General features: G+C 55.9%; 1 protein-coding gene across 1 annotated transcript; it reads right to left on the reverse strand.

Annotated features, from left to right (window-relative positions):
* Positions 1-1,982: 1,982 nt before the first annotated feature.
* On the reverse strand, positions 1,983-23,752 carry SMTNL2 (smoothelin like 2). The gene is made up of 8 exons (XM_061390764.1): positions 23,268-23,752; positions 15,283-15,373; positions 14,524-14,766; positions 13,776-13,851; positions 12,699-12,878; positions 11,538-11,655; positions 11,103-11,254; positions 1,983-2,927 (listed from the first exon to the last, which is right to left on the reverse strand). Exons 1-8 carry the CDS (start codon positions 23,655-23,657, stop codon positions 2,801-2,803), a joined length of 1,377 nt encoding a protein of 458 aa, XP_061246748.1. The 5' UTR covers positions 23,658-23,752; the 3' UTR covers positions 1,983-2,800.
* Positions 23,753-23,888: the final 136 nt, after the last annotated feature.

Consider the following 23,888-nt stretch of genomic DNA (forward strand, 5'->3'; position numbering starts at 1 on the left):
ATTATCTGGAGTCACACAGACCTAGGATGGCAGAAAACATCCTCTCTGTGTGTGTTTCCTCCAGTGACAGAGTGCTGAGCACTGCAGTCAGGAAAGCTGAGAACTTTTAGTCACTGAACACATTTGCGAAATTCATTGGCCTTCACAGACTGTTCCCCTGAACACCTGGCCTGAACGTTCTCCTCTAACCAGCCTGTGTAGGATCATGTTCAGAAAGTGCTTATAAAGCTCTCACTTGCCTTGAAAACAAAATCTCCATCAGCTGTCAGAAAAGCTAAAACCCGTCTTGGCTCTGGTGACACATCCCCTTCAGGGAAATGCACACAAGCCAATTTGGTTCAGACTTAATAAGTTTTAACAAAATCCAGGTGAAGGGATCTATCTGGAAAAGCAGAAGAATCTCACAGGCAGCTCTGAGAAATAATTCTCTCAGGAGAGATAGGGGGGAAAAAACATGTGAAACCATTTGTATCATGGCAGAAGGTGATTTGAAATCCAATTTCACAAATGGGAATTTTCCGTGTAACCCTGATGCAAAACGATGGTTTCCAAATGTCTTGAGATTGTGTGGCCTGCTTGCATGCCCCTTCATCCCCCGCTCCCACCCCCCATCCCCCTCCATCCTCCCTGGGAACCCTCAGGCTTTGTCTTGGAGGTAATCAAGTTTAAAACCCCTTAAAGCTTATGAGCCCTCATCTGCCTCTCCCCGCAAACCACAGACAAGAACATCATAGAACCCACTTTAAAAACACCTAGTCTCTTATGACTGAATGTGAGACGTGAGAAACACCATTGCTCAGTTTAAGAGGCGTTCTTCCTTTCTCCAGCAGGATCTGCTCTGTTTTATGTGCAGAGGTGCAAGGCCATGTCTGCCAATCAGGAGAGTTCCATTTAACATGTGCAAGGACTCAGTACGGTATAGGCATGCTTTTTATAGAGCCCCTGTGATCCCAGATTGGCTTTAGGTTTGAAACCCTAAGCTTCGGTATGAAAAAAGACCAGGCACAGTGTCTTTGCTAATAATAGGGCTCACCTTCTGGAGCTGGACAGGGGGTGGTTCCCACTGAGGGAGAACTCAAGAGGATGATATAAGCCTTCAGCCCGAACAAACAAACAGGGGCTTCCCTGGTGGCTCAGATGGTAAAGAATCCACCTGCGATGCAGGAGACCCAGGTTCGATCCCTGGGTTGGGAGGATCCCCTGGAGAAAGCAATGGCTACCCACTCCAGTATTCTTGCCTGGAAAATCCTATGGACAGAAGAGCCTGGCGGGCTACAGTCCATGGGGTTGCCAAGAGTCGGACACAACTGAGTGACTGAGTGGGGCAGCTCTGAACAAACAAATCTGCTAAGGCTATTTATCACCCAGCTGGCAAGCTCTATCATGTTCTTCTCGACACCCCCAAAGAGCTCTGACCCCCAAAACAGGGGACCACAGGTGACTCTGAGAAGGCACCCAGATACTGGTGGTTAGAACCCTCTGCATAAGCTGGAGACACATACTAGCTCCTTACAGGGAAATTCTCCAAGTTCATGGCTAAAATCCAACCCAGTTAGAAAATGCTTCTTGAATAAGAATAACCTAATAGCTGTGGCTTTATAGAATCTAAAGATGTCTTACTAAAAACCTAACAGTTTTTTTTTTTTTTTTTTACAATCAAACAGCTGTGAAAATAAACCAGTGCCCTTCAATGGACACCCCCATGTGTGGGACCACCCCACCGCTGATCACAGATCTGTCAGTCAACTTCCAGGACACAGAACTGTAAGGGGGGGGTACTTTCTGTCCACGCTCCTTCGATGATGTGGAGATGGGTGACCAACAGGCAAATGCAAAAAAAGCAAATGTGATTTCAACTTTCTGGGTGGTGATTTTGGTACAAAAAATTAAGCAGGGGGTTGGGGGGGTTGCGGTTTCAAGTAGATTTTTTTTTGGCATGTATGTGAAAGCTCTTATTCCCAGATGAAATAAAAAATCCCAAGCAAGGTGAGACACATCATTTTATGTACAAACAGTCAATGGTACAGATGGAGTTACTTTTTATAAATATCTGCAGCAAATCCCCTAAAAAAAAAAAAAAGCTGTGAATAAAAACCACCTCACAGCACCAAGGGCCTGTCCTTCCCTAAAAGTGTTAACTTCCCAAGAGCCTATTCTTAGCCAAACACTTGTGGGGCCCTCCTGGGAAGGACAGGACCAGGCGAGAGCCTTCCCCTCTCCCCAGAGAGCCGAGGTGACGTGTAGGTCATCTGCTGCCCAAGACCCCGGAGTGATTAACCGTTTCTTCCCAAGACTTTAGTCATCCTTGTCAAGCTGCTGATTATACGTCTCTGTTTCCTGGCAGGGGCCCAGAGCAAGGGAGGAAAGGAACCTACAATAGTGGGGGGAAGTAGAAAACTCTGGCTATTCTGATAAAAAAAAAAACAAACAACACTTTGTAATCAATGCAATGCTGTAAAGCCAATGGATCCAGTTCAGTAGAAGGAACACTGTGATTCAGGCTTCCGGAATCTACAGACAAGCATTTTTTTTTTTTTAAGGAAGAGAATTACTTAGCACCAATTTCTCTCTCTCCAGTAATACTTCCTTTTCCTCGGAGCCCTTGGCTGTAATGAGTCGGAGCGCGGTTCAGTGGTACTTTTCATCAGTAATGCAGCCGGGCAGGTGGGGGGCGCAGTCACTCGGCACAAACAGCGCTCTCACACCACTATGCAGCTCTGCTCAAGGGGGCCTCCTGACTCGGGGACACCGGCGGCCTCACCGTCTTCTCTGGGGGATGGCTCTCCAGCCCCAAGGGGCTTCACTCAAAGCGGCGCAGGTGGTTGTACAGAGACTGGACGTAGGTGAAGACGCACATGGGGTCCGGCTTGCGGCCCATCACCATCATGTCCTCCACCTCAATGAGGCGCTCGCAGTTGGCCAGGTTCCTGAAACACAGACACCCCATCAGAATGTCAGCCCCAGCCAGCAGCCAGCATCACTGCTGGGGAACACAGCTCAGCCCAGAGCTGGAGGCTCCTGAGTGCCCCCCAGTAGGGAATTCACATTACCCCACAAGAGTTTGTGGAGTTACTCTCTCTAATGCAGTGTTTCCCGAACTCCCACATGGAGGAAGCACCCTTCCAACTCGTGTTTTGACTTGACTGTTGTATTTCAGTCTCTCAGTCATGTCCAACTCTGTGACCCCGTGGACTGTAGCCTGCCAGGCTCCTGAGTCCATGGTATTCTCCAGGCAAGAATACTGGAGTGGCTTGCCATTTCCTTCTCCAGGGCATCTTCCCGAACCAGGGATTGAACCTGCACCTCCTGCATCTGCAGGTGGATTCGTTACCACTGAGCTACCAGAAAAGCCGCTTTAGCTAACTAGTGAGTGAGTGAAAGTCACTCAGCTGTGTCCGATTCTTTTCGACCCCATGGACTGTAGCCCACCAGGCTCCTCTGTCCGTGGGATTCTCCTGGCAAGAATATTGGAGTGGGTTGCCATTCCCTTCTCCAGGGGATCTTCCCAACCCAGGGATTAAACTGGGATCTCCTGCATTGCAGGCAGATTCTTTACTATCTGAGCCACGGGGGAGACCCAACTAAACTTACTTTAAATTTTCAGTGAAATTCAATTTCCCTTTCAGGTTTCACTAAATATTAAGTTCTGCTAAAAAAATTTTCAGTTTTTATTAATTTAGTCAAATTTATATGAATCAAAATGGTTAGTTTTATTGATAAACATCTAGCTCTGAAATTAAATTTCACTAAAAAAATCCAATGTCTATCAGCAGTGTATGGAGAATCAGCATAGACTATGAAAATAAATGTAAAATGAATCAGGTAAAAAATAAATCTACCCATATGCCTCCTAAAACAGTCTTTAACCTTTTTTTTAAAACCATAACCCATAGTTAGAGATCTTTCATGATTCAGCATACACATACCTGTATGGGGAAATAAAGTTTCACAAAAATATTGACCCTTTCTACTATTCATATTTTCTCTAGATTTCATCTTTCACTCCCCACTTCTTTTTTCAATTTTTTTTAATGCTGGTCATGAGCCATTAAGGGGCTTCCCAGGTGGCTCAGTGGTAAAGAATCCACCTGCCAATGCAGGAGATGCAGGTCCCTGAGTCTGGAAGATCCCCTGGAGGAGAAAATGGCAACCCACTCAAGTATTCTTGCCTGGAAAATCCCATGGGCGGAGGAGCCTGGTGGGCTACAGTCCATGGGGTCGCAAAGAGTCAGACACGACTAAGCATGCATACAAGGGTCACAACAACTCAAAGGTTTAAAAATTGCTTAAAATCATCTTGAGAGCCTCTCTCAACTCTGCCCTAGGCCTCATGCTCTGGGAAATACTGGTTTAACTTCTGGCCCACTGGGGTAGAAGAATGTGGAAACTGGGGCCTTTCACTGGGCTGGAAGAAAAGCTGTTCCCTCCATTGTTCCCAGCTGAGGGTGGGAACCGAAGGTACGGGCTTCAGGGTCTCGTGGGGATGAGCATGTACCTAGGAGTAATGGCAGGGGTCCTCTGTGATGCCCAGCACAGCCCCTCTCCCACCCTGCACCGGATGTGGCCAGACCCAGAAGGCCCAAAAGCAACTGCACTCGGTCCAGTCATCAGTGTCCTTCCTTCAGCAACTGTGTGCCCTCTTGTTCCAGGGTCCCTGGTCTTTTTGCCCCCATATATGAGGGGCTGGATGAACCACAAGCTGGAATCAAGATTGCTGGGAGAACTATTAATAACCTCAGATATGCTGATGACACCACCTGTATGGCAGAAAGCGAAGAACTAAAGAGCCTGTTGATGAAAGTGAAAGAGGAGAGTGAAAAAGTTGGCTTAAAACTCAACATTCAGAAAACTAAGATCATGGCATCTGGTCTGATCACTTCATGACAAATAGATGGGGAAACAGTGAGACTATTTTTCAGGGCTCCAAAATCACTGCAGATGGTGAATGCAGCCATGAAACTAAAAGACTCTTGTTCCTTGGAAGAAAAGCTATGACCAACCGAGACAGCATGTTAAAAAGCAGAGACATTACTTTGCCAACAAAGGTCTGTCCAGTCAAAGCTATGGTTTTTCCAGTGGTCATGTGTGGATGTGAGAGTTGGACCACAAAGGAAGCTGAGCGCGGAAGAGTTGATGCTTCTGAACTGTGGTGTTGGAGAAGACTCTTGAGAGTCTCTTGGACTGCAAGGAGATCCAACCAGTCCATCCTAAAGGAGATCAGTCCTGAATGTTCATTGGAAAGACTGTTGCTGAAGCTGAAACTCCAATACTTTGGCCACCTTATTTGAAGAACTGACTCATTAGAAAAGACCCTGATGCTGGGAAAGATTGAAGGCGGGAGGAGAAGGGGATGACAAAGGATGAGATGGTTGGATGGCATCACGGACTCGATGGGCAAGAGTTTGTGCAAGCTCCGGGAGTTGGTGAAGGACAGGGAAGCCTGGCGTGCTGCAGTCCATGGGGTCCCAAAGAGTCAGACACGATGGAGTGACTGAACTGAACTGATATATGTGTCAGCATTCACACTCCAGCTGCACCCTTCCTAGCTATATGATTTGAGCAGGACACAACTTCTTGGGGCCTCAGTTTCCCCATCTGGAATAACAGCCACTTCACAGGGCGGTGGGAGGGATTAATGAGCGAATCACACAAAGCAGTTTGAGTGGCGTCTGGCATGGAGAGTTCAGTAACTGTGAGTGGTGATCACTGTTGCTGTTTGCATTGTAATGGTTCTCTCTAAACATCAGAGCAGGTCCTCAGGGGAAAGTGGCCAGAACTGGAACTCTAAAGAGCTGGGTTCAGCTCTTGGCTCTGCTCATTGCTCCAGCCTTCTGTGCCAATTCCTGGGGGTGGGGTAGAAATCAGCTTCCCACTGCCGCTCCCCTTCCAGGCAGGCTTGTTCACGCCCAGTACCCCGAGAGCTTTTTACCAGTCCCTACCGGCTCCCTGGCTTGCTTGCTCCAAAGACAAGCTGTGTAACATCAGCACGGGCCGTTCTTTGGTGCTGGCCTGATACCAGGCCTCAGATCAGAAACCAAATGTCAGGGTGAAACAGAGACACCTGTTCTGGATCCCACTGCTGCGTCCCCCTGGGTTTGGAGTGAGCAGCTAGTAAAGAAATCTGATGGGTTCATGGGGTGGCGAGTGCTTCTGGACCGATGAGCGGGCACCCTTGTTCCCCAGGATGGGCCAGGGTGGGGCTCAGTGTCAAGGGGGTTGGCGCTCTGACAAGAGTGTGCATGCAACAGTGCTTTGTTGAAAATCTGAGTTCCTGGGGAGGCCTTCAACCTGACTCCACCTCTCTGAGCTATCAGGTAGCATCTGAAGCCTTTTCCTCACCTGCAGCACAAGGATTCTCTCTCTCCCCCTCCCTCCCAGGGCTGCAGTCAGAGGATGCCAAGTGTTGTGCCCAGGTATCACCTCTGACAGCAGTGACCTCAGTAGTCAGTCCCTCCAGGAAATGTGGGCACCATTCAAACCCTAAACCTCAACCTTGGAAGAGAACTGAAATCCCATCCTCCAAACACCAAGCCCCTGGTGGAGGCCCTGCCTCGGCTGTGCTCACATCCAGGTCCAGGGAAGGGGCCCTAACTTCCTTCAAGGATGGTTCCAATTGCCCTGCTCTGACCATGGCAGGCTCTGACCATGAGGAAGTTCCTCCTCGCATTTCTTATGCAATTTTGCCTCTAAGTCCTTTCTACCTATTGTCCCCACAAGGCTATTCTCAGTCTAACTTTTTTCCCCACAGAAGAGCCTTTCGCATGTTGGAAGAAAATCTTTTGTCTTTTTTTTGGTTGCTCTGGGTCTTCATTGCAGCTTGCAGGCTTTCTCCAGTTGCGGTGCTACGATCACTTGCCCTGTGGCACATGGGATTCCAGTTCCCCAAATAGGGATCAAAACCGTGTCCCCACGTTGGAAGACAGACTCTTAGCCACTGGATCACCAGGAGAAAATCTTAATATCCACATCTTTCCCTACAACTAAACACGTCTGCTTCCTTCACCGTGCCCACAGTGGGTACCTGGGACCTCTGCCCTGAGCTGGTGGTTCTGGTTTCTCTCTAGCCCTCTTCATGGAAGAGCACCGAGAATCGCTGGCATGTTCTGAATTTTGTCCAACCTGTGCTTCATTCTAGAGGCTGCGCTGGGCCTCCCAGTAAGGACATCCCTGCCCCTGCCCAGGGTGGCCCTCAGGATGGGCACTAAGGTCTGAACCTGTCATCACCCTCTACCCCCCAGACAGGAAGCCATGGGCAAGATGCTGGCTTCCCCAGCAAAGAACCAAGGGACTGAGCCACATCCATCTTGTCCCCACCCCACCAGCCATGACAGTAACGACAAGATTCCTCTTGTAGCTGTGCACATAGCTCCTTGGGACGGGATGTGAGCAAAGGAAAACGATGATGCACTCTGACTTTTATAAAAACATTACAGTCTCAAAATAGTAGGGGCCCTGATTGCCTTTTAAGTGAAAACATGACTGCTTTTGTGAAAATAATACAAGCTTGTTTTAAACAGTTGGAGCAGCATGGAACAATAGTCCCAAGGAAAAAGTACAGATCATTTCAAATGTCACTGCACAGCGAGAACCAGAGTTACCCTCTGCCTACTACCAACTTTAGATGGATTTACTCAGCCCAACCTTGTTTGGAGTTAAGAAAGGGTCAGAGGGTTTTCTCCTATTACTTTCTATTGTGATCTTCAGTACCTACAGGGCTGTCAGGGAAATGGAGTAGGTGTGTGAGGGGCTATTTTTATTTGTTTAAGCCTTTTCTAAATGCAGCCTGGGATGCCAGGGCTTGACTACAGCCCCTATCTGGTTTTTCAGACACATGGGCACTACAAATAGCCTGGAAGCTCCTCAGCTGGGCCGTAACCTGAGAGCAGGGCACATTCTCCGCAGGGCAAGGGGGAGCCTCAGGCACAGGGCCCGGGCCGGGCTTGCACAACGCCTGGAGATACGGGGAGCAGAGCGCAGGGGGTCACACACCCGTAATACGGGCCGGTCCTCCCGCTTTCCAAGCCCTGAGCACCTGTCCAATAAGGGGAGCTCACTGAGCTGTCAGCACCGCATCACTCACACAGATTAGGCCCCGGGAAGCTCCGGGGAGGCAAGTTATTGGGAGAGGGGCACACAAACCCCTCTCACTCCCCAGGTTCTAGAGGTGTGTGCTTTTAAGACCCCTTGCTCACTGAAGGGTCTGGAAACATCTCCTTCCTGACGTCAGGGAGCCCTGACCCTGCCGCTTTCCCTCCTCCGGTCGCCCCATGGTGCCCGCCGCAGCCTGCCTGTCTTACGTCCCTCCTGCTGCCCCCGTGGTCTCCGATGGCTTCTCATAGCCCTGTGGGTCTGCTTGGCTTCTGCTGTCTAACCCCAGCATCTGTTAAGATGCTGATAATCAGTATTCTCCTGGAGGTCTCCCTGTGTTTTCTTTGCAGCTTTTTTCTTTTGTATCATTATTATTTTTTTAGTTTATTTTTCTCAGCTTAAAAAAAATATTTATTTATGGCTGTGCTGGGTCTTCATTGCCGTGCGGGCTTTCTCTGGCTGCGGTGAGAGGGGCTACTCTCTAGCTGTGGTGCACGGGCTTCCCACTGTGTGGCTTCTCTTGCTGCGGAGCACAGGCTCTAGGCGCCCGAGCTTCAGTCGTTGCAGCCCATGGGCTTCAGTAGTTGTGGCTCGTGGGCTCTAGAGTGCAGGCTCAGTACCTCTGGCCCACAGGCTTAGCTGCTCCACAGAATGTGGAATCTTCCCAGACCAGGGATTGAACCCTCGTTCCCGACACTGGCAGGCGGATTTCTTAACCTCTGGACCACCAGGGAAGTCTCCCTTTCCAGCTTTTCTAACCAACTTATTGTCCAGGAAACTAGGTGAGCCAAGCTGCCGTCCTCCCAGGAGGCCTTGGGTGGGCAGGCCCACCCCATAGCTTGCTCCCCCAGGTACCTGGGAGGTGATATCCCAGATGACTCATGGGGGGAGGCACCTTCCTCCCCCTCAGGCCTACTGTAGTTGCCCCTCCCCTACCTCTCAAGTCAGCAGAAAAGCAAGAACTCATCTCAGGGGCCCACAGACCATCCTCCCCTCCCCAGCCGGCCTGAAACAGGCTCAGGCCACAGGGAGGCAAGGCCAATTTTTACCTTGTTGTCTTCTCTGGGTAGGAGAGAGGCAAAACCTGGAGCAGGCTCCCCCTACTCCCGCCCCTGATTTGGGAATAGAAGAAACATCTGGTTGGAGTCTGCAGGCGCTGTGAGCTCAAACCTCGTGCTGAGCCACGAATCTCTCTGGCTCCGGCTGCCAAGGGAAGCTGTGTTCCCTGAGAGCTGGGGTGCAGGGCCACCATCCCAGGGCCCCCCCTCTTTCCTGCACAAGCCCAGCCTAGTCCAGGGCTTAGGGTGACCAAGGCAGCCAGGGCATGAGCTGGCATGGCCTGGCCCCCTGAACTCGATGGGTCAGCCAAGGGTAGCCTCACCCAGCGTGGGTGGGACTTGGGGTGCCTACATCAGAGGTCCAGGCCCTGCACCCTCTGACCATGTGCTGTTTTGACAGCCACCCTTTCTAGGCTTGCAAACAGCTGGATCTCCTCCTGGGGAGACGCCCCCTTCCCAACATGGAGCTGTTACACTTGGCTTTCCTTCAGCATCGTCTGGACTCAGTTGTGTAACACACTCCGTCCAGAGCTGTTTCTGCAATTAGGATGACAGCTAATCCCAAGCAGCCAAGAAAGGAATGACTTTCAAAGTATACAAGGGGTTCTTGTGACCCCAAGGGGGCCGAGGGGCCACGCACGTCATCTGGGACAACACAATGGGGCGACACTGGCGGGCCGAGCGATCATGCTCAGGTTCTCCGATCTGTCCCCCAGGGCAAGACCCTCGGTACTGGGCTCCGGGATGTAACCTGTGAGCTGCAACTCCTCCAGCCAGGCTCGGGGCCAGGGTGTGGGGGCTGGAACAGACTGAGGGGGGCAGGCAAGGCAGTAGGGGGGGCACCTCCTGGACACGGGTACCAGGGCTGCAGACAAGACACGGAAGGGGCCAGGCACACCGGATGGTGGAGGCTCACCCCCCAGGCACAAGGGAGGGCGGGTAGGAGAGAATGATAAATGTTCCCTCCAGGAAACTCAGGCTCCGGGAGGCCTTACTGCCCTCCAACCCTCCTCCCCTTAATTCCCAGCATCAGGCAGCCCTCAATACCCTCATCTCTACCCCCGTGCCTGCCCTGGATAGGGGTGGGGGACTCGATGGATTGTGGCAACAGCTCCCCCGCCCTCTGCCTCTGTGTTCAACACACAGGAGGCCCTGGGGTGAGGGCAGGAGGAGGGGGAAGGCAGGGTATTTATTCCCTAACCCTTCCTGACCGGTCATTGTGAGCTGGTCGCACCCACCCACTGCCCCAAAGCACGGCTCTACTAGCCAGCCCTCTGCGTCTGCGTAGAGCTGCTCTCTCCAGCCCGAGGGTATCGCAGGACACCTGGCTTCTTCCCACTTCAGCCCACTCATTTACAAGGAATCCCTTTGTTAAACTCTCCTGCCTACTCAATTTGAACGCACCCCCGCCAACCCGCCACCAGAGCCCTGACTGATACACCCCTTTGCCACTCTCCTGACGCCCTGGGGTAGCCCTCAATCTATAACCAAATCCCAAGCTCCCCAGCACCTCCTGACCCCAGAATCACCCCTCACCCCCTCCTCTCCCTACGTGAAAGTCGCTCAGTCGTGTCCAACTCTTTTGCAACCCCATGGACTGTAGCCCACCAGGCTCCTCTGTCCATGGAATTGAATTCTCCAGGCAAGAATACTGAAGTGGGTTGCCATTCCCTTCTCCAGGGGATCCTCTGGACCTAGGGATCAAGCCCAGGTCTCCTGCACTACAGGCAGATTCTTTACCCTCTCAGCCACCAGGGAAGCCCCTCCTCTCTCTATGAGCACGTCTTAAGAAGGTAGGCAATTTTATAATCAATGCTTTTGATCACATTTAGGGGAGCAAAATGGACCCACTGGAGAAGTCTGAAATGTCCCCCAGGCAGATATTACTCAATTTCCTGCTGTTCGGCAGCTGGGGCTTGGCCAAAGCAACCGTGCCTTCCGACCCCCCAGACTCACTCGGCCATGGTGAAGGCCAGCTCGAAGTTCTGCCGCCGCTGTGTGGGGCTCAGCGCGTTGTAGTCAAAGGCGTCAGGGAAGAAGGAGTGCACTAGGGCGCAGAAGGCCATCCCGTCGCTCCAGCTGGAGGAGAAGTTCTGCAGGTCCACGTGCTGCGAGGCCAAGGCAGGGGGATGAGGTGGAGAGGGGGTACGGTGCCGGCTTCAGCTCCCCCACCTGACTCGACCCCATGGTCCTCCCAGCCACTCCCCAGGCAACCATCAACCCAGCTCAGTAAGTCCATGCTTGCTGGACTCCCAGCTGGGGACCCATCGGGAGGGCATGGTTTCTCCAGCTCCTACCCCTCCATCCAACCCTGGGGTTCCTGGAACGACAGCCGGGGGCGATGCCCACTCCAGCCTCTGGTCGGGGTCCCAGCGGCCCAGCCGGGCTCACCTGGTAGCCAAGTGTTTTGCTGCGGCACCACTCGAGCAGGATCTGCTTGATGCTGCTGGCACTGGCCACGCCGAAGCTCTGCGAGCGCTTCAGCTTCGCCCGTGTCTCACCCTTCCCCCTGCGGACAGAGGGCGGGCCTGCTGGGTGGGGGCTGCGGGGCAGGGGTTGGGGGCTGCCCCTCAGCTGCCATCTCCTCGGAGACCATGCTTCACCTGCTCACTCAGGTAGCACGCAACCTCCCAACCCCACACCCACGTCCAGGCAGGAGCCGTGCATCCCAGAGCACAGCCTGCCTCGATGGGATCTGACAGACCAGCCCTGCTTCTAGCCTCTGGGCTGCCTTTTACTCACCACGCTGGTGATCTGGGGGCAGAGGGCCTAAGCCCACCCGGCCCGTGCTCCTCCCCTCTGCCTGGAGCATCCGCTCCACTTCCCTTCATCCCACCTCCTCTGAGCCTCCCTCTTGGGCTGCCCTCCCTGACGGCTCTTTCCTAGCCCAGAGGGATAGTTTTCTCCTCTGGGTCCTATGGACACTCCTTGATGGCCAAGATCAGGTGTCAGGGTCCGTGGGACACTTCCTGGGTCTGTCCCCCTCACTAAAGTCAGAGCCTTGAGAGCTGGGACTTGGGGTGGGGTTATCATCATACAGGCCTGGGCCTACCATTCAAGCAGTAGGCGTTAATATCACCAGAGGAAGGAAGGCTGGATAAATTGCAAAGTTGGACTTGATCTCTAAGGGGGTGGGGTTGGGGTGTTGAAGGGGCTGGTGGGCCCTGGGTCTCGCTGTGTCACCTCCCAGCTCCTACTGGGAACCCCAGGGACTGCCCTCTGGTCTCCCCTGTCACGCCCTGAAACCAACTTCTCCAGTTGGGTGAGGAATGTGGGCGTGAGGGTGGCCAGGGGCCCCTCTGGAATGCAGGGAGGGGGCTGGGCTCTCACCAGGCCTTGCCTGGCCCGCCTGCCCCCTCCTCTCCTCCCTCCATTGGTGCTGCCTACCTCTCAGCCCACCCCACCCTGTAGTCAGCCCTGACCTTGTGTTTTGCCCAAGAGGTCACATATTGGGGAACAGAAAGGGCCAGCTTTGCTGCGCTGTGCCTGCCTGACCCTGGTCTGAGTCCTGGCCTCTCTGGGGGCCCTGACTGATCTGGAGAGCATCCGTACTTGCCGGCTGTATCCTGCTCCCATTTCTCAAACAATGCCTTCCGGGCCTGTGCCCCAGACGTGCGGGGCAGCGTCTGTGACCTCACCAGCTCCCGGCGACGCTCCCCGGGTCGATGGGCCTGAGTCGTGGCTGGTGGCTGCGGGGATGGCGGTGACTGGGGTGGCGTCACCAGCGGAGGGCTGAGTCAGGGAGGGAGAGAACCACAGAGTCAGGAACACAGACCCACCCATCACTAGCTCACCAGGCCCCCGGTCCCCCGCCCCGGATCCCCTGCCCCACTGAGTGTGAAATGAGGCAGCAACCGGGCTCCAGGGAGAGAGGAAACATCACTGGCTCTAGTCCCCAACCGGTTCTGCAGGTTTTCTGAGCTGAGCTGTTCTCTGAGGCAGGCCAGACAGCCCATGGGCCCCCCTCTCTGGGAGTAATCACCCCTTGGCAGGTGTCAGTGCCTGGGGTTGGGGGGCATTCTCCTTGCGGGAGGTGAACCCAGAGCCACCCCCAGGGCCAGGCCCCCTCCATACCGCCACTGAAAAGCTCCCCTTTGTCTCTCCCAGAACAGTTCGCCAGAAAGTCACAATCCTCCTTTCATTATTAAAAGGAGGTGGCGGGCGGGGGAGGTCAAGCCAGCCCCGCCCCCAGCTCTGATCACAATCCAGTGGGCCTGGGGGAGCCTGGGGACCCCTGTAGGCCAGAAGGCGGCAGACCTGCCCCAGGCTGGGGGTCCTACCTCCAGGGACCTCCTTGGCCAGGGACAGGAAGCACCCAGCTGGAAGGGAGGGGCCCAGCCAGGACGGATGAAGAGGAAAGCAGAGATGGTCCCACGCTCCATCTTCCTGGGTGGACTGAGACACCCCCTCCAGTCTGTGCACAGACTTGCTTTCAAGGCTCCTCAGTGAAACCAGTCTGCGGCCATAAAACCCTCTACCTCCTAGCCTCGCTGCCTCATTTCCCTGGAGGTCAGCACAGGGAGCTCCCTGCAGGGGCCCAGGCAGCCTGGGTCCAAGGCAAAGCCCAGGCGCTTCCTGGGGAGGGACGATCCCTCCCCACCAGGGACTGGGGCCCTGACTCAGACTCACCTGTTGTTGTTCCTGCTGGCCGTCATTGCCCCGAAGCCAGAGCTGGACAGAGACCGTGGGAGGGAAGAATTCTTCTCTGAGGGACAAGGCAAGAGAGATAAATAACAAACCCTGGCCTCAGGGTGTGGGGCGTGGGGGGCACCACTGCCTGCCTCCCTTCCGCTGACCTGGCCCTGTGCCCTTTACCCAGCGTCACTCCAGGGCATGGACGGGATCCCTGGGCTAAGCTGGCCCTGCCTCAGCTAGCACTTGAGGACAAAGGATGCTGGGGACATAGAGCAGTGACATAAAAGAGGCCTTTTACAGTGTTCCCTCCTGCTTTTGAGAGTACAGAGCCCAGGGCCTCTTGGGCTGCGTGCCCATAAACACTTTGATCCCAAGTTTTCATTCTGGAAACCTACACAGCCCAACCCCAGGACTTGCCACTGAGGCCTGACCCCAGGGCCCAGACAGGCCCCAGGGGCCACGCCAAAGTGTGCAGGGTGAGAGGCCACCTTCCAGCTGCAACCTGGACCTGTAGGAAAAGCCACAGCGGTATCCTACAGGGTTGATGCTACTTCACAGCATCTCTAGCAGAGGAGTCAGGAAGGAGGGGCCCCAAGCTAGGGAAAGGGGTCACAGTGACAGGTTGGGGAGGCTGGGGGTTGGCCCAGGTTTTCTGAGTCTCTTGCCAACACCCCCACCCCACCCCACCCCAGCCCCTGCCCTCCCTCCCACTCTGAGGCCATGCATGCCCTCCTGCTCCTACCACTGGGACTGGGAGTCCAGGGGGTGGTAGCCTCGCTGGGGCTCGAGCTGAGGCCCCCCAGGATGGCGGCAGATGTGGGCGACAGAGCTGTGGCTGAGGTCTCCCCAGAGAACCTCTCGGAGACTCGTGTGACGGCTGTGACTGGCTGGTGAGGCAGCCGCAAGGAGAGGCTCACAGGGCGAGGCTTGGGGGGCTCTGGTGCTGGGATGGTTTGAGTGGCCTCAGGGGGTCCGTCACCTGGATCTGGAACATGTGACCAGCAGGGGTGGAGCTGTCAGCTATGGCATCCACAGGGGCTTCAGACCCTCCCAGGAGGACTCCAGTCTCTGTGAACCCTCTTCCCACCTTCTCCAGGAAGGCCTCCCCTATCACTCCAGCCTCCCTGACCTCTCCCTGCTGCTCCGACCAGACCTGGCATCTGCTTTAACTTTCAATAAACTGCCTGTTTACTGAACAGACAGTTCAATAAATAGTTGCCTCTCTTTCTACCCAGTTCAGCAGCTGGATGATTCCTCAGCCCCTGCTTGCTTTCCTCCAGAAGCGAGGAAGCTCAACACCTTCCAAGATCTCTCATTTTTTTCTGTGTTTACAAAGCTCCACTTCACACTGAATGAGGCTGCCCTCCTGTCAGCCTCTCCACCCGCTGGGGTTTAGGTGCAGGTCCTCTGTCCCAGGCAAGAGCTGGCCTGGCACAGAGGCACAGCTGAAGCCCTGACCCCGAAGCTACCCAGCTCGCCCTCCTCTGCCGTCAGCCCCTACCTGCCCCGGGCTGGTGCCCGTTCTCGATGATACATGAGTTTGAGGTCCTTCTCATCTCCAACTCACTGGCCTCGTCATGGTGGTCCAGGCTCTATAGAGAGACAAACCCCACCAAGACCCAGTCAGCGGGGGGCCAGCTGCCCCTCCCCCACAATCATGGCCAGAGACCCTCCCTGATTCTGGCAGGACAAACATTTTGAGAGAGACAGTTCTGGGGTGGGGAGGGTGTTCAGTGATGGGCCCCATTCATATAAGAAGCTGACATGGACTCAGCCTCACCAACTGAACCACCAGGATCCTGGAGGCAGAAGCCTCCACTGGGCTCATCCCAGACCACCAAAATGCTAGAGTAAAGGTCCCGACTGGGAGTTCCAGGCCTTCCCTGGTTGCTCAGTGGTAGGACACGGGTTCAATCCCTGGTCTGGGGAGATCCCACGTGCCGTGGAGCAGCTAAACTCATTACACCACAATAGCCCGTGCTCTGGAGCTCATGAGCCGTAACTGCTGAAGCCCCCAGAGCCTGCACTCTGCAACAAGAGAAACCACTGCCATGAGAAGCCCACACATCACGAGTAGAAAGTAGCTCCTGCTCAGCACAAGTGGAGAAAGCCTGTGCGGAGCAACCAAGACCCAGCACAGCCAGAAATAAATACATCTTAAAGAAAAAAAAAAGAGGCTGGGAGTCCGAAGGAATACGCAAGGCACCCAACCCCTTTGCCCAGGCAGGACCAGGTGACTGGGGTCAGGAGAACCCGGCCTGGGGCCGTGTCGGGAGCCCAAACCCAGTGACCTAAGTAAGGTCCTTCTGGGCCAACAATTGGCCCTGAAGCCCTCATGCTGAGGTCTTTTCACTGGCTGCGGGGTCACAAGATTTGCCTGGATGTCCAGAGTACAGAGGCCTTACTGGGTTCCATTGACCCCTCTGTTCCCTCTGGCCTGCAGCAGTTGGGGGTGTCATGTGGAGAGAGAGAGCCAAGACCAAGAGCCGGGTGACTCAGGTCAGACGGTTGTGCCCCCTCTGGGTCAGTTTCCCTGCTGGAGATGAGGGTGTAGGCTACGCAAACCTCCATCATTTTGAAGCCTGCCAAGCCATCAGGCCCTTTGCCCGGGCATGCCATTCATACCACTTTGCTTCTGTTGTCCCAGGTCGATGCTAGCACACCCATTTTACAGATGGGACCTGAGGGCTCAGAAAAAGGAGATGCACTGTCCAAGGTTACCCAGTAAGAAACAGCTAAGATTCGTGGTCAGGACAGATGTTCTCTTCAGCCTTGGCCCTACCCTTCTTACGTGGAGGGAGGTTGGAGAGTACAGAGTATCTGTAAGCCTGATGGGGTCTGCCTGGCAAGAGAAGACAGAGGCAGACCCAAATCAGGGGCTCTACTCAGAGCCCACGATGAGTGGCTTGAGAGGTTGGCCATAACTCTTCTTAGACACTGCCAGACTGGCCCCCTTGTCTACCAGGTTCCCAGATGACAACGGCCCATCCCTGGGCCCCAGTGGCTCAGCTATGACTGTAACGAGTACAAGAGGTATCCACCCTGCCATGAGGGGATCAGTGTGGTGTGGGAGCCAGGACTGTGAGCAGATGACGTCAATCTAGCATGAGGGTGCATGCCTAGGACAAACTTTATCCAGCCCAGCGGGTCAGGGAAGCAGGGGTGGCTGAGCCCGGCGAGAGTAAGCCAGGTGGACCAGGAGTAGAAGCCATTCCCAGTAGAGCGAGTGATACCTGCCAAAGCACATAGACATCAAGGCCCAAAGTGTTCTGATCTGGTGGGGGGGGGGGGCAGGCACTAAGCAGCTCAAGGTGCCATCCTGGAGAGCCTGGACTTGACTCCTTGGACAAGAAGGAACTGAAGGCCATCAGCTCTGTTTTAGAAACATCCTTCAGAAACCAATGAGACAGTGGCATGTAAATGGGTGACCAGATGGCCAGTTACCTCCCTAGTCTCAGATGGGGATCTGAGGAGCAGAGATGGGACAGCAAAAGAGTGGAGGATAAAAAGGACTCAGCATCTGGGGAGAGTAAGTGGATATGAGTGGGGGGTAGTCACACGTCTTCCAAGCCTGGGCTTTGGGCCTGGGGGATGTGACTATGGAGAGAGAAGGGGGAACTGGGGGGAAAATAAGGACTTCAATTTGGGACGTGAGTATTAGGAGCGCCTGAGGCATCAGGGAGTTGAGGTCAGGAAGCAGCTGGATATTTGAGTCTGAAGTTTCAGAGGGAGGATGAACAAACAATAGAGGCGTAGGGGTCTCACATCCAGAGCCCAGCAGAAGAGCTGGCTGGGGGCCGAAGAGGCCTGGGATGGGCACCGTGTGCGGGGGCAGAGGAGGCATCTGCAGAGGAGAATGAGGAGCAGCCGCCAGAGGGAGGAGGAAGAAAACCGAAAGAACACTGAGAAAGGCAGGTGGAAGTACAACGAGAAGGCTGGCGCGTCAGCGGCTCCCAAGGTGGCCTTGGGTCCAGGAAAAGAAGGTCAAGGCAAGATCTAAAAGGGTCCATTGGGGTTAATCCAAAAAGAGGTGCTGGGTGATAGTTTAGGAGCTGAGTCAGAGGTGGAGGTGAAGGCAGGAGACAGCCTCGGGTTGAAATGGAGACACAGGAACTGCAATCATGGGCAGGTGGGGGCGGGGAAAGGGGTTTGAAGGGCTCACCCAGGCTGAAGAGGGGGACGATGCTTAGAGGCTGAGAGAAAGACTCTAGCAGGGTGAGGGGACCCTCTGTGGGGTGGGGACCCTGGGGAAGTGGAAGAGCATAGGATCGAGCCTGGGTTTGGAGAGGAGGTGGCCCCCTCCAACTTCTGATTCAGAAGGATGGAGAGAGAGAGTTCCCAACCACTCATAGATACAGTGGAGAAGAGGGGGCCTCTCCTGGCCCCTCAGGGTGCGGGGCACCCCTAGGGCCTAACCTGAAGCTAACTCAGCAGACAGAGGGGAAACAGCCAGTTCACCCCGAACTCCAGCCCCGCCTGTCAGCAGGGTGCTCAGCTCGGGGGCTCCCTGTCCCCCCACACACACCCTACCCTGGTCCCACAGGTTCTGCAGGTCTAGGCAGGGGCCTGAAGGGCCCAGCTGGTGGTGAAACCATCTTCTCAGGAATGTGGGTCTCTCTGTGGGGCCCCACAGACACCTCCTCTTGCATGGCACAGGCCCCGTGCTCTGCATGATGGCCTAGGGGACCAGACACCACCATCAGACAGGAGGCAGGGTCTGAATTCCCATCAGGTGGTCTCCAGCAAAGCAAGGGGGAAGGGGCTGGACTGACTCACGCTGGGAGGCCAGACTCCCAGGCTCCCCCTGCCCTGCACTCCCCCACGCCTGAGACGGAAACCACTGCTCATCCAAGCAAAGGGCTCGGCCCACACCTCAGACCCAGGGGCTCCTCAGAGGCCACCCCCCAACTCATCGTCACAGGAGCTTGGGGGTTGGGGTCACCCCTAACCTCACCCCATGACTAAAGGCAGCAGCAGTGTCAAGGTTGGGGTCTCCTATCCCAACCCCGGGCTCTGTCCACAAAGCGCTCATGCTTTCCAGGAGCAGGAAGGACCACTCGAGACAAATTTGTGCAATCAGGCCCCAGCCGTCTCACCGATGAGGGGAAGGGTGGGGTAACTGCCCCAGTGGGATCTGAGTCCCCAAGCCCAGGCATGGGCCCCCAGCACACCCCTGCAGTGGTCGTCCTTTGGTGGGGGATGCCTGCTTCAGCCACAGAGAAGGGACTGGGCAGGGGGGCCCTCTGCATGCTGGGGCCAGGGTAGAAGTCAAGTCACCGGAGAGCCCTGGGGACCAAACGGGTCCTGGGGAGCCAACTGTCACAGCCCCAAGACCTGGGCTTTGTCTGAAGAAAGGGGAGGCTCCCGGTCAGGGAGTCCAGGCCCAGGAATGTTAGGGAGAGAGGTGGAAGGCAGGGAGGTGGGGGTGGGGGGAGGGGAGGTAAGTCAGAGACACTCTTCCTGGGGAAGTTTTTAAACACTGTTGAGAGGGCAGGAATAATAGTTCAGGCATCCTTGGGGCTGCCTGACTCCACGTGGGCTTGTGCGTGTGGACAGGGGCGCACGTCAGCAGGCCCAGCACAACCCCTATCCTGAGCCCCTAACAAGGCTGCCCCAGCCTCCTCCTCCTCCTCACTCACTCACACCACCGGTTTTAAAGACTCAATTCAAACTTCTTCCCAAAGCATTTAACTCTCTTATCACACAGTGTGTCTGGGAAAGGAAGGCAGATAAGGCAAGTCTGGTTTCTTTCACGTCCAATCTCGACGCTGCTCCTGGCAGCCACTCGGGAGGGGCTCCACTGCCTCTGACATGGGGACCTGGTGGCTCCGGCTCAGCTAGGGACATTTCCAGGGACCAACTCTGGTGCAGCCTCCTGGGCCGGGCCTGGCCCGGCCTCAGGCTGCCCCCAGCCAGCTCCCTCCACTGGCCAGATCACAACTGTGGCTTCGTGGACACTCTTATGAACCCACCGGGCAGATGTCACTGTCATAACTACTCAGCCGGCTCAGCTCAGGGCCCAAACAGGGCTGGCCAGTCCTCCTGAGATACAAGGGACCTGAGGTCCAGCTGAGAGATGTCCCCACGGCCTCACTGCAAATGAGCCTTAAGCAGCTCCTGTTTGCTACAGGGTCTCAGGCCTCCTACAGGGAGTCCTCCCTGATTACTCCCACCCTACCGCCCTGCCCTCTCACTCCTCCCTGAGCCTCCCTGGCTGCTCACTACCTGGCAAGGTCAAGGTTTGTGCACTCAGAAGTGGATTACTAAATCAACTCTGCATTGAGTTCAGAGCATATGTACATGCTGAATTCAACCCTCCTCCAACCCTGGTGGTTCCCACTTTGAAAGAGCAGGAAGCGAAAGGGTCTCAACCGAGGGTCTCTAAATCTCATTGCTTATCACAGAGGGGCAGTGGACAGACCAGCCTCCACACTGCCTGACCACTGTCACCACTGGCTCTCATGCGTGGATAAGACCCTCACACCTAGACTCCCCCATCCAGCAACACACACAAACTCACACACAAGTTTGAGAGGCCAGACAGCCCTGGCGCCCAGCTATGACTCTTTCCAGTCTCGCCCTAGAGACCTGATTCCCTGTTCATGACCAAGCGCCTGATCACGAGCTGCTGGTCACAGCGGGAGAGCGACAACGCGTGGATGACTCCACACAGTGCCCCTCCCTGCCAGAAACTGGCTTGGAGTCTGGGTGGGTGATCCTGAGAGGTGGGCTGCAGGAGAAGTGGAGGCCAGTGCCTCGGGGTAGGGGGAAGCTGCCTGGGACCCAGAGAGCCTCTGACCCATTGGGAGACCTCGACCATCCTCCACCCACAGTGCTGAACTCTGCCCGCTGCCCCACCCACTCCAGGCTTTTCTGAAGCCCAGAACCTGCTCCCCAACTGCGTCTCCATCCTGACCTGCCAAGAGGCTCCAAGAGGCTGCGGCACCCCTGATGACTCCCAACCCCTTCTTCCAGAAGGGCCCCCGCCTTCTCTCCAAGTCTAAGAATGGGCTTTCAGGGACCTCCGCACTCCCTGGCAGCTCCTTGACCTCCACAGAGGGCTCCAGTCTCACCTTCTCCCTCTGCTCCCCTGAAGACCCCACCCATTCTAGGACTTCACCCACCAGCTCTGCCCTGCTGTCTTCCTCACCTCTGGCCTCGACCAGATCTGTGACTCCACTTGCTCTGGGTCAGCTTCACCAGGATGTCCCTCACCCTCAGGACAACCCAGAGGGAACTGGCCTCCCCACAGATCTGTGACCCAGGAGTCCCCCAGTAGGGCTGCGCTCCCTGCCTCCCTGCTCACATCCAAAGACCTTCTCACCCTGATGACTGCCCCTCCAAGACAGCGCTGCAAGGCAGTCCCGATGCTCCCTCCACCCACCCTTGGCTGTCCTCTCCTTGGACCACGGCATTTAAGTTACCCTGCCTGCAACTGCCCTCCAATGCCCATCCATCCATGAGGGAGCTTGCTGGATACAAGGAGGAGCCTATTCCTTCCCTGGCCAGTGCCCCTCACCACCACCCAACAGCCAAGAGGACTAGTTCACCCCACATGCAAGCGAAAGTGTTAGCTGCTCTTTGCCACCCCATGGGCTGTAGCCCGCCAGGCTCCTTTGTTTATAGGATTCTCCAGGCAAGAATATTGGAGTGGGTTACCATTCCAGGGGATCTTCCTGACCCAGGGATTGAACCTGGGTCTCCCCCACATTGTAGGTAGATTCTTTACCATTTGAGACACCAGGGAAGCCCCATGTGACTGAAGGCCAATTCCCACTTAAAATAGAAGACTGGAGAAACTTCTACATATGTGTGTGAATTCATGTACATATGCATACATGACTCAGAGTATTTTTCTGAAACTTAGACAGCTGCTTCTGTGAGTAAACAAGTAGCAAATGTATGTTAAAATAAAAGCTCAGAAACAGTCGATGACACAGTTTATTAGGTGCGTGTGATCTCACAGTGATGATATTATATCCTGGCCAAGTAGTGGTCATGCTCACAGGACAGAATTAAGTGTATCCATATTTCTAGATGGGCTTCCCAAGTGGCGCTGGTGGGAAAGAGCCTGCCCGCCAATGTAGGAGACCTAAGAGACACAGGTTTCATCCCTGGGTCAGGAAGATCCCCTGGAGGAGGTCATGGCAACCCTCTCCAGTATTCTTGCCAGGAGAATCCCATGGACAGAGGAGTCTGGCAGGCTATGGTCCCTAGGGTTGCAGAGTTGGACACGACTAAAGTGACTTAGCACGCACGCACGCACATGTTCCTTGACATTGGGACACTCAGGGGCTCTGTCACCAGCATGTTTAAGAACCTCTCACCCCACCCCCCAAGACAAAGCCCAACTCCCTGGCCCATCATCTGGGGGCCTTCTCAACTCACCCCTCTCCTCTCATACCCCACCAGGCTCCCCTCTGGCCACTGAGTCCTTTGAGCCTCTCTGAGGCGGTCGGTACAGCCTCACACACCACGCCCTGCAGCAGCAGGTCCTAGGCCTCCAGGACAAAACCCGCTAGGATGAGAGAACACCCGCTCTGGCTGCCAGCACTGTTGGGACTGCTCCATGTGGGGCCATCTCCCATCCAGGCTGGGACCTCTAGGGGCAAAGGTTAATCTGATAACCTCCCCCCTCCGCTTCCAGCCCCTTGAGGTGCAGCCCAGCCCACACAAGAGATCTGAATGAGTGATGGACTGAACTGAGAGGGACTGGCAGGTGCCAACTACCCAGACCCTGGAAACCCAACCCTGGAGCACATGCCAGGGGCAGGGTGGAAAATCCCACCAAAGGGCCACTGTGCACACCAGAGAACATTCTAACGACCCACTCCAGGAGGCCCCGTGATCAGGGCAGTGACTGGTCCACACCGGCCTCTGCCCCGCCCCCACAGTGTGGGTCGCTGCCCAGTCACTGACCCCAGAAATCTAGACTGCTCAGAACTGGTTCCCCTGGCCTCTACCCCAACCCCGTCTCTCCCATCACGGTAAGGATTCCCCGCCACGGTGAGTTCCCAAAGGCTGTGCCCCGCTGCGCCCCAACAGACTGGGTACTGCCCCCAACACTCACACCGCGATGGAGTTCTCCACCTGGGTTAATCAATAACCCGAGCCGTCAGGCCTCAGTGAAGGGGCATCACAGGGGCGAGTCAACGGAGGTGGGGAAGTAGGGGGTGGGGGGTGTTGCTGACCATTCCAACATGTCGGCGAGGCCGGGGTTGGTGTTACAGCGCCCGAGTGCCAAAGGACAGTTGGAGACAGCGGGACAGAGTTCGGGGAAAATGGGACCTGGCTGCAAAGAAGGGAGGGGGTCCGAGACAGGTGCGGCGGGCAGCCTAAGCCGGTGGTTTCCCCGACCGTAGCCGGATCCCCACGACCGGGTCGCAGCGGCAGGAGCACGCACTCGGGACCTAGGGGGCGGCAGGGGTCGCGGAGCCACTCTCCCCCGGCGCACGCGAACAGGCGCCCGCGCTCCCCTAGGCTCACCTGGCTGCGGCCGGACAGCGAGAAGGTGGCATGGCTGGCAAACCGCGCGGTGCCCAGACGCGGCGCGCGGTTCGGGACGCCGGGCGCGGGCGGAGGGCTGGGTGTGCCGGGAGCGGGCGCCAGCCCGGTCGTCAAACCCAGCGACTCCACCTGGCGCGTCAAGCGTTCGAGCTGCGTCTGCAGTCTCTGGTTGTCGCGCTGCAGCTCGGCCACGGTGCGCGCCAGCGGCCCCGCCAGGCGCAGCGCCTCGGCCACGCGCTGCTCCACACCGCGCTGCAACCCCTGCATGTCCTCGTGAAGAGCGCGCACCGCGCCCTCCAGCGCCGCCTCGTAGCGGCCCAGCGCCTCGCGCACTGTGCGCGCCTCCTCGGCGTCGGGGGCCGACTCCATGGCCGGGCCGGGCGCTTGTTTGTCGGGGAGATCGGGCCTGACCCGGAGAGAATAGTCGAGCTCCGCAGCTCCGGACCGCAACTGGCCACCCCTGGCTGGGTTCATCCGGAGGGGCGGTGGGAGGGGCGGGCGGAAGGCGGGGCGGGCCCAGTGAGCCCCGGGACTGGGCGCCACGCGAGGGCGGGCCCTCAGGGGCGTGGTCAGCGGCTCCGGAGACCGCCCCCGCCCCGG

This window comes from Bos javanicus, chromosome 19, assembly GCF_032452875.1.
Source record: "Bos javanicus breed banteng chromosome 19, ARS-OSU_banteng_1.0, whole genome shotgun sequence".
Classification (NCBI taxonomy): Eukaryota; Metazoa; Chordata; class Mammalia; order Artiodactyla; family Bovidae; genus Bos; species Bos javanicus.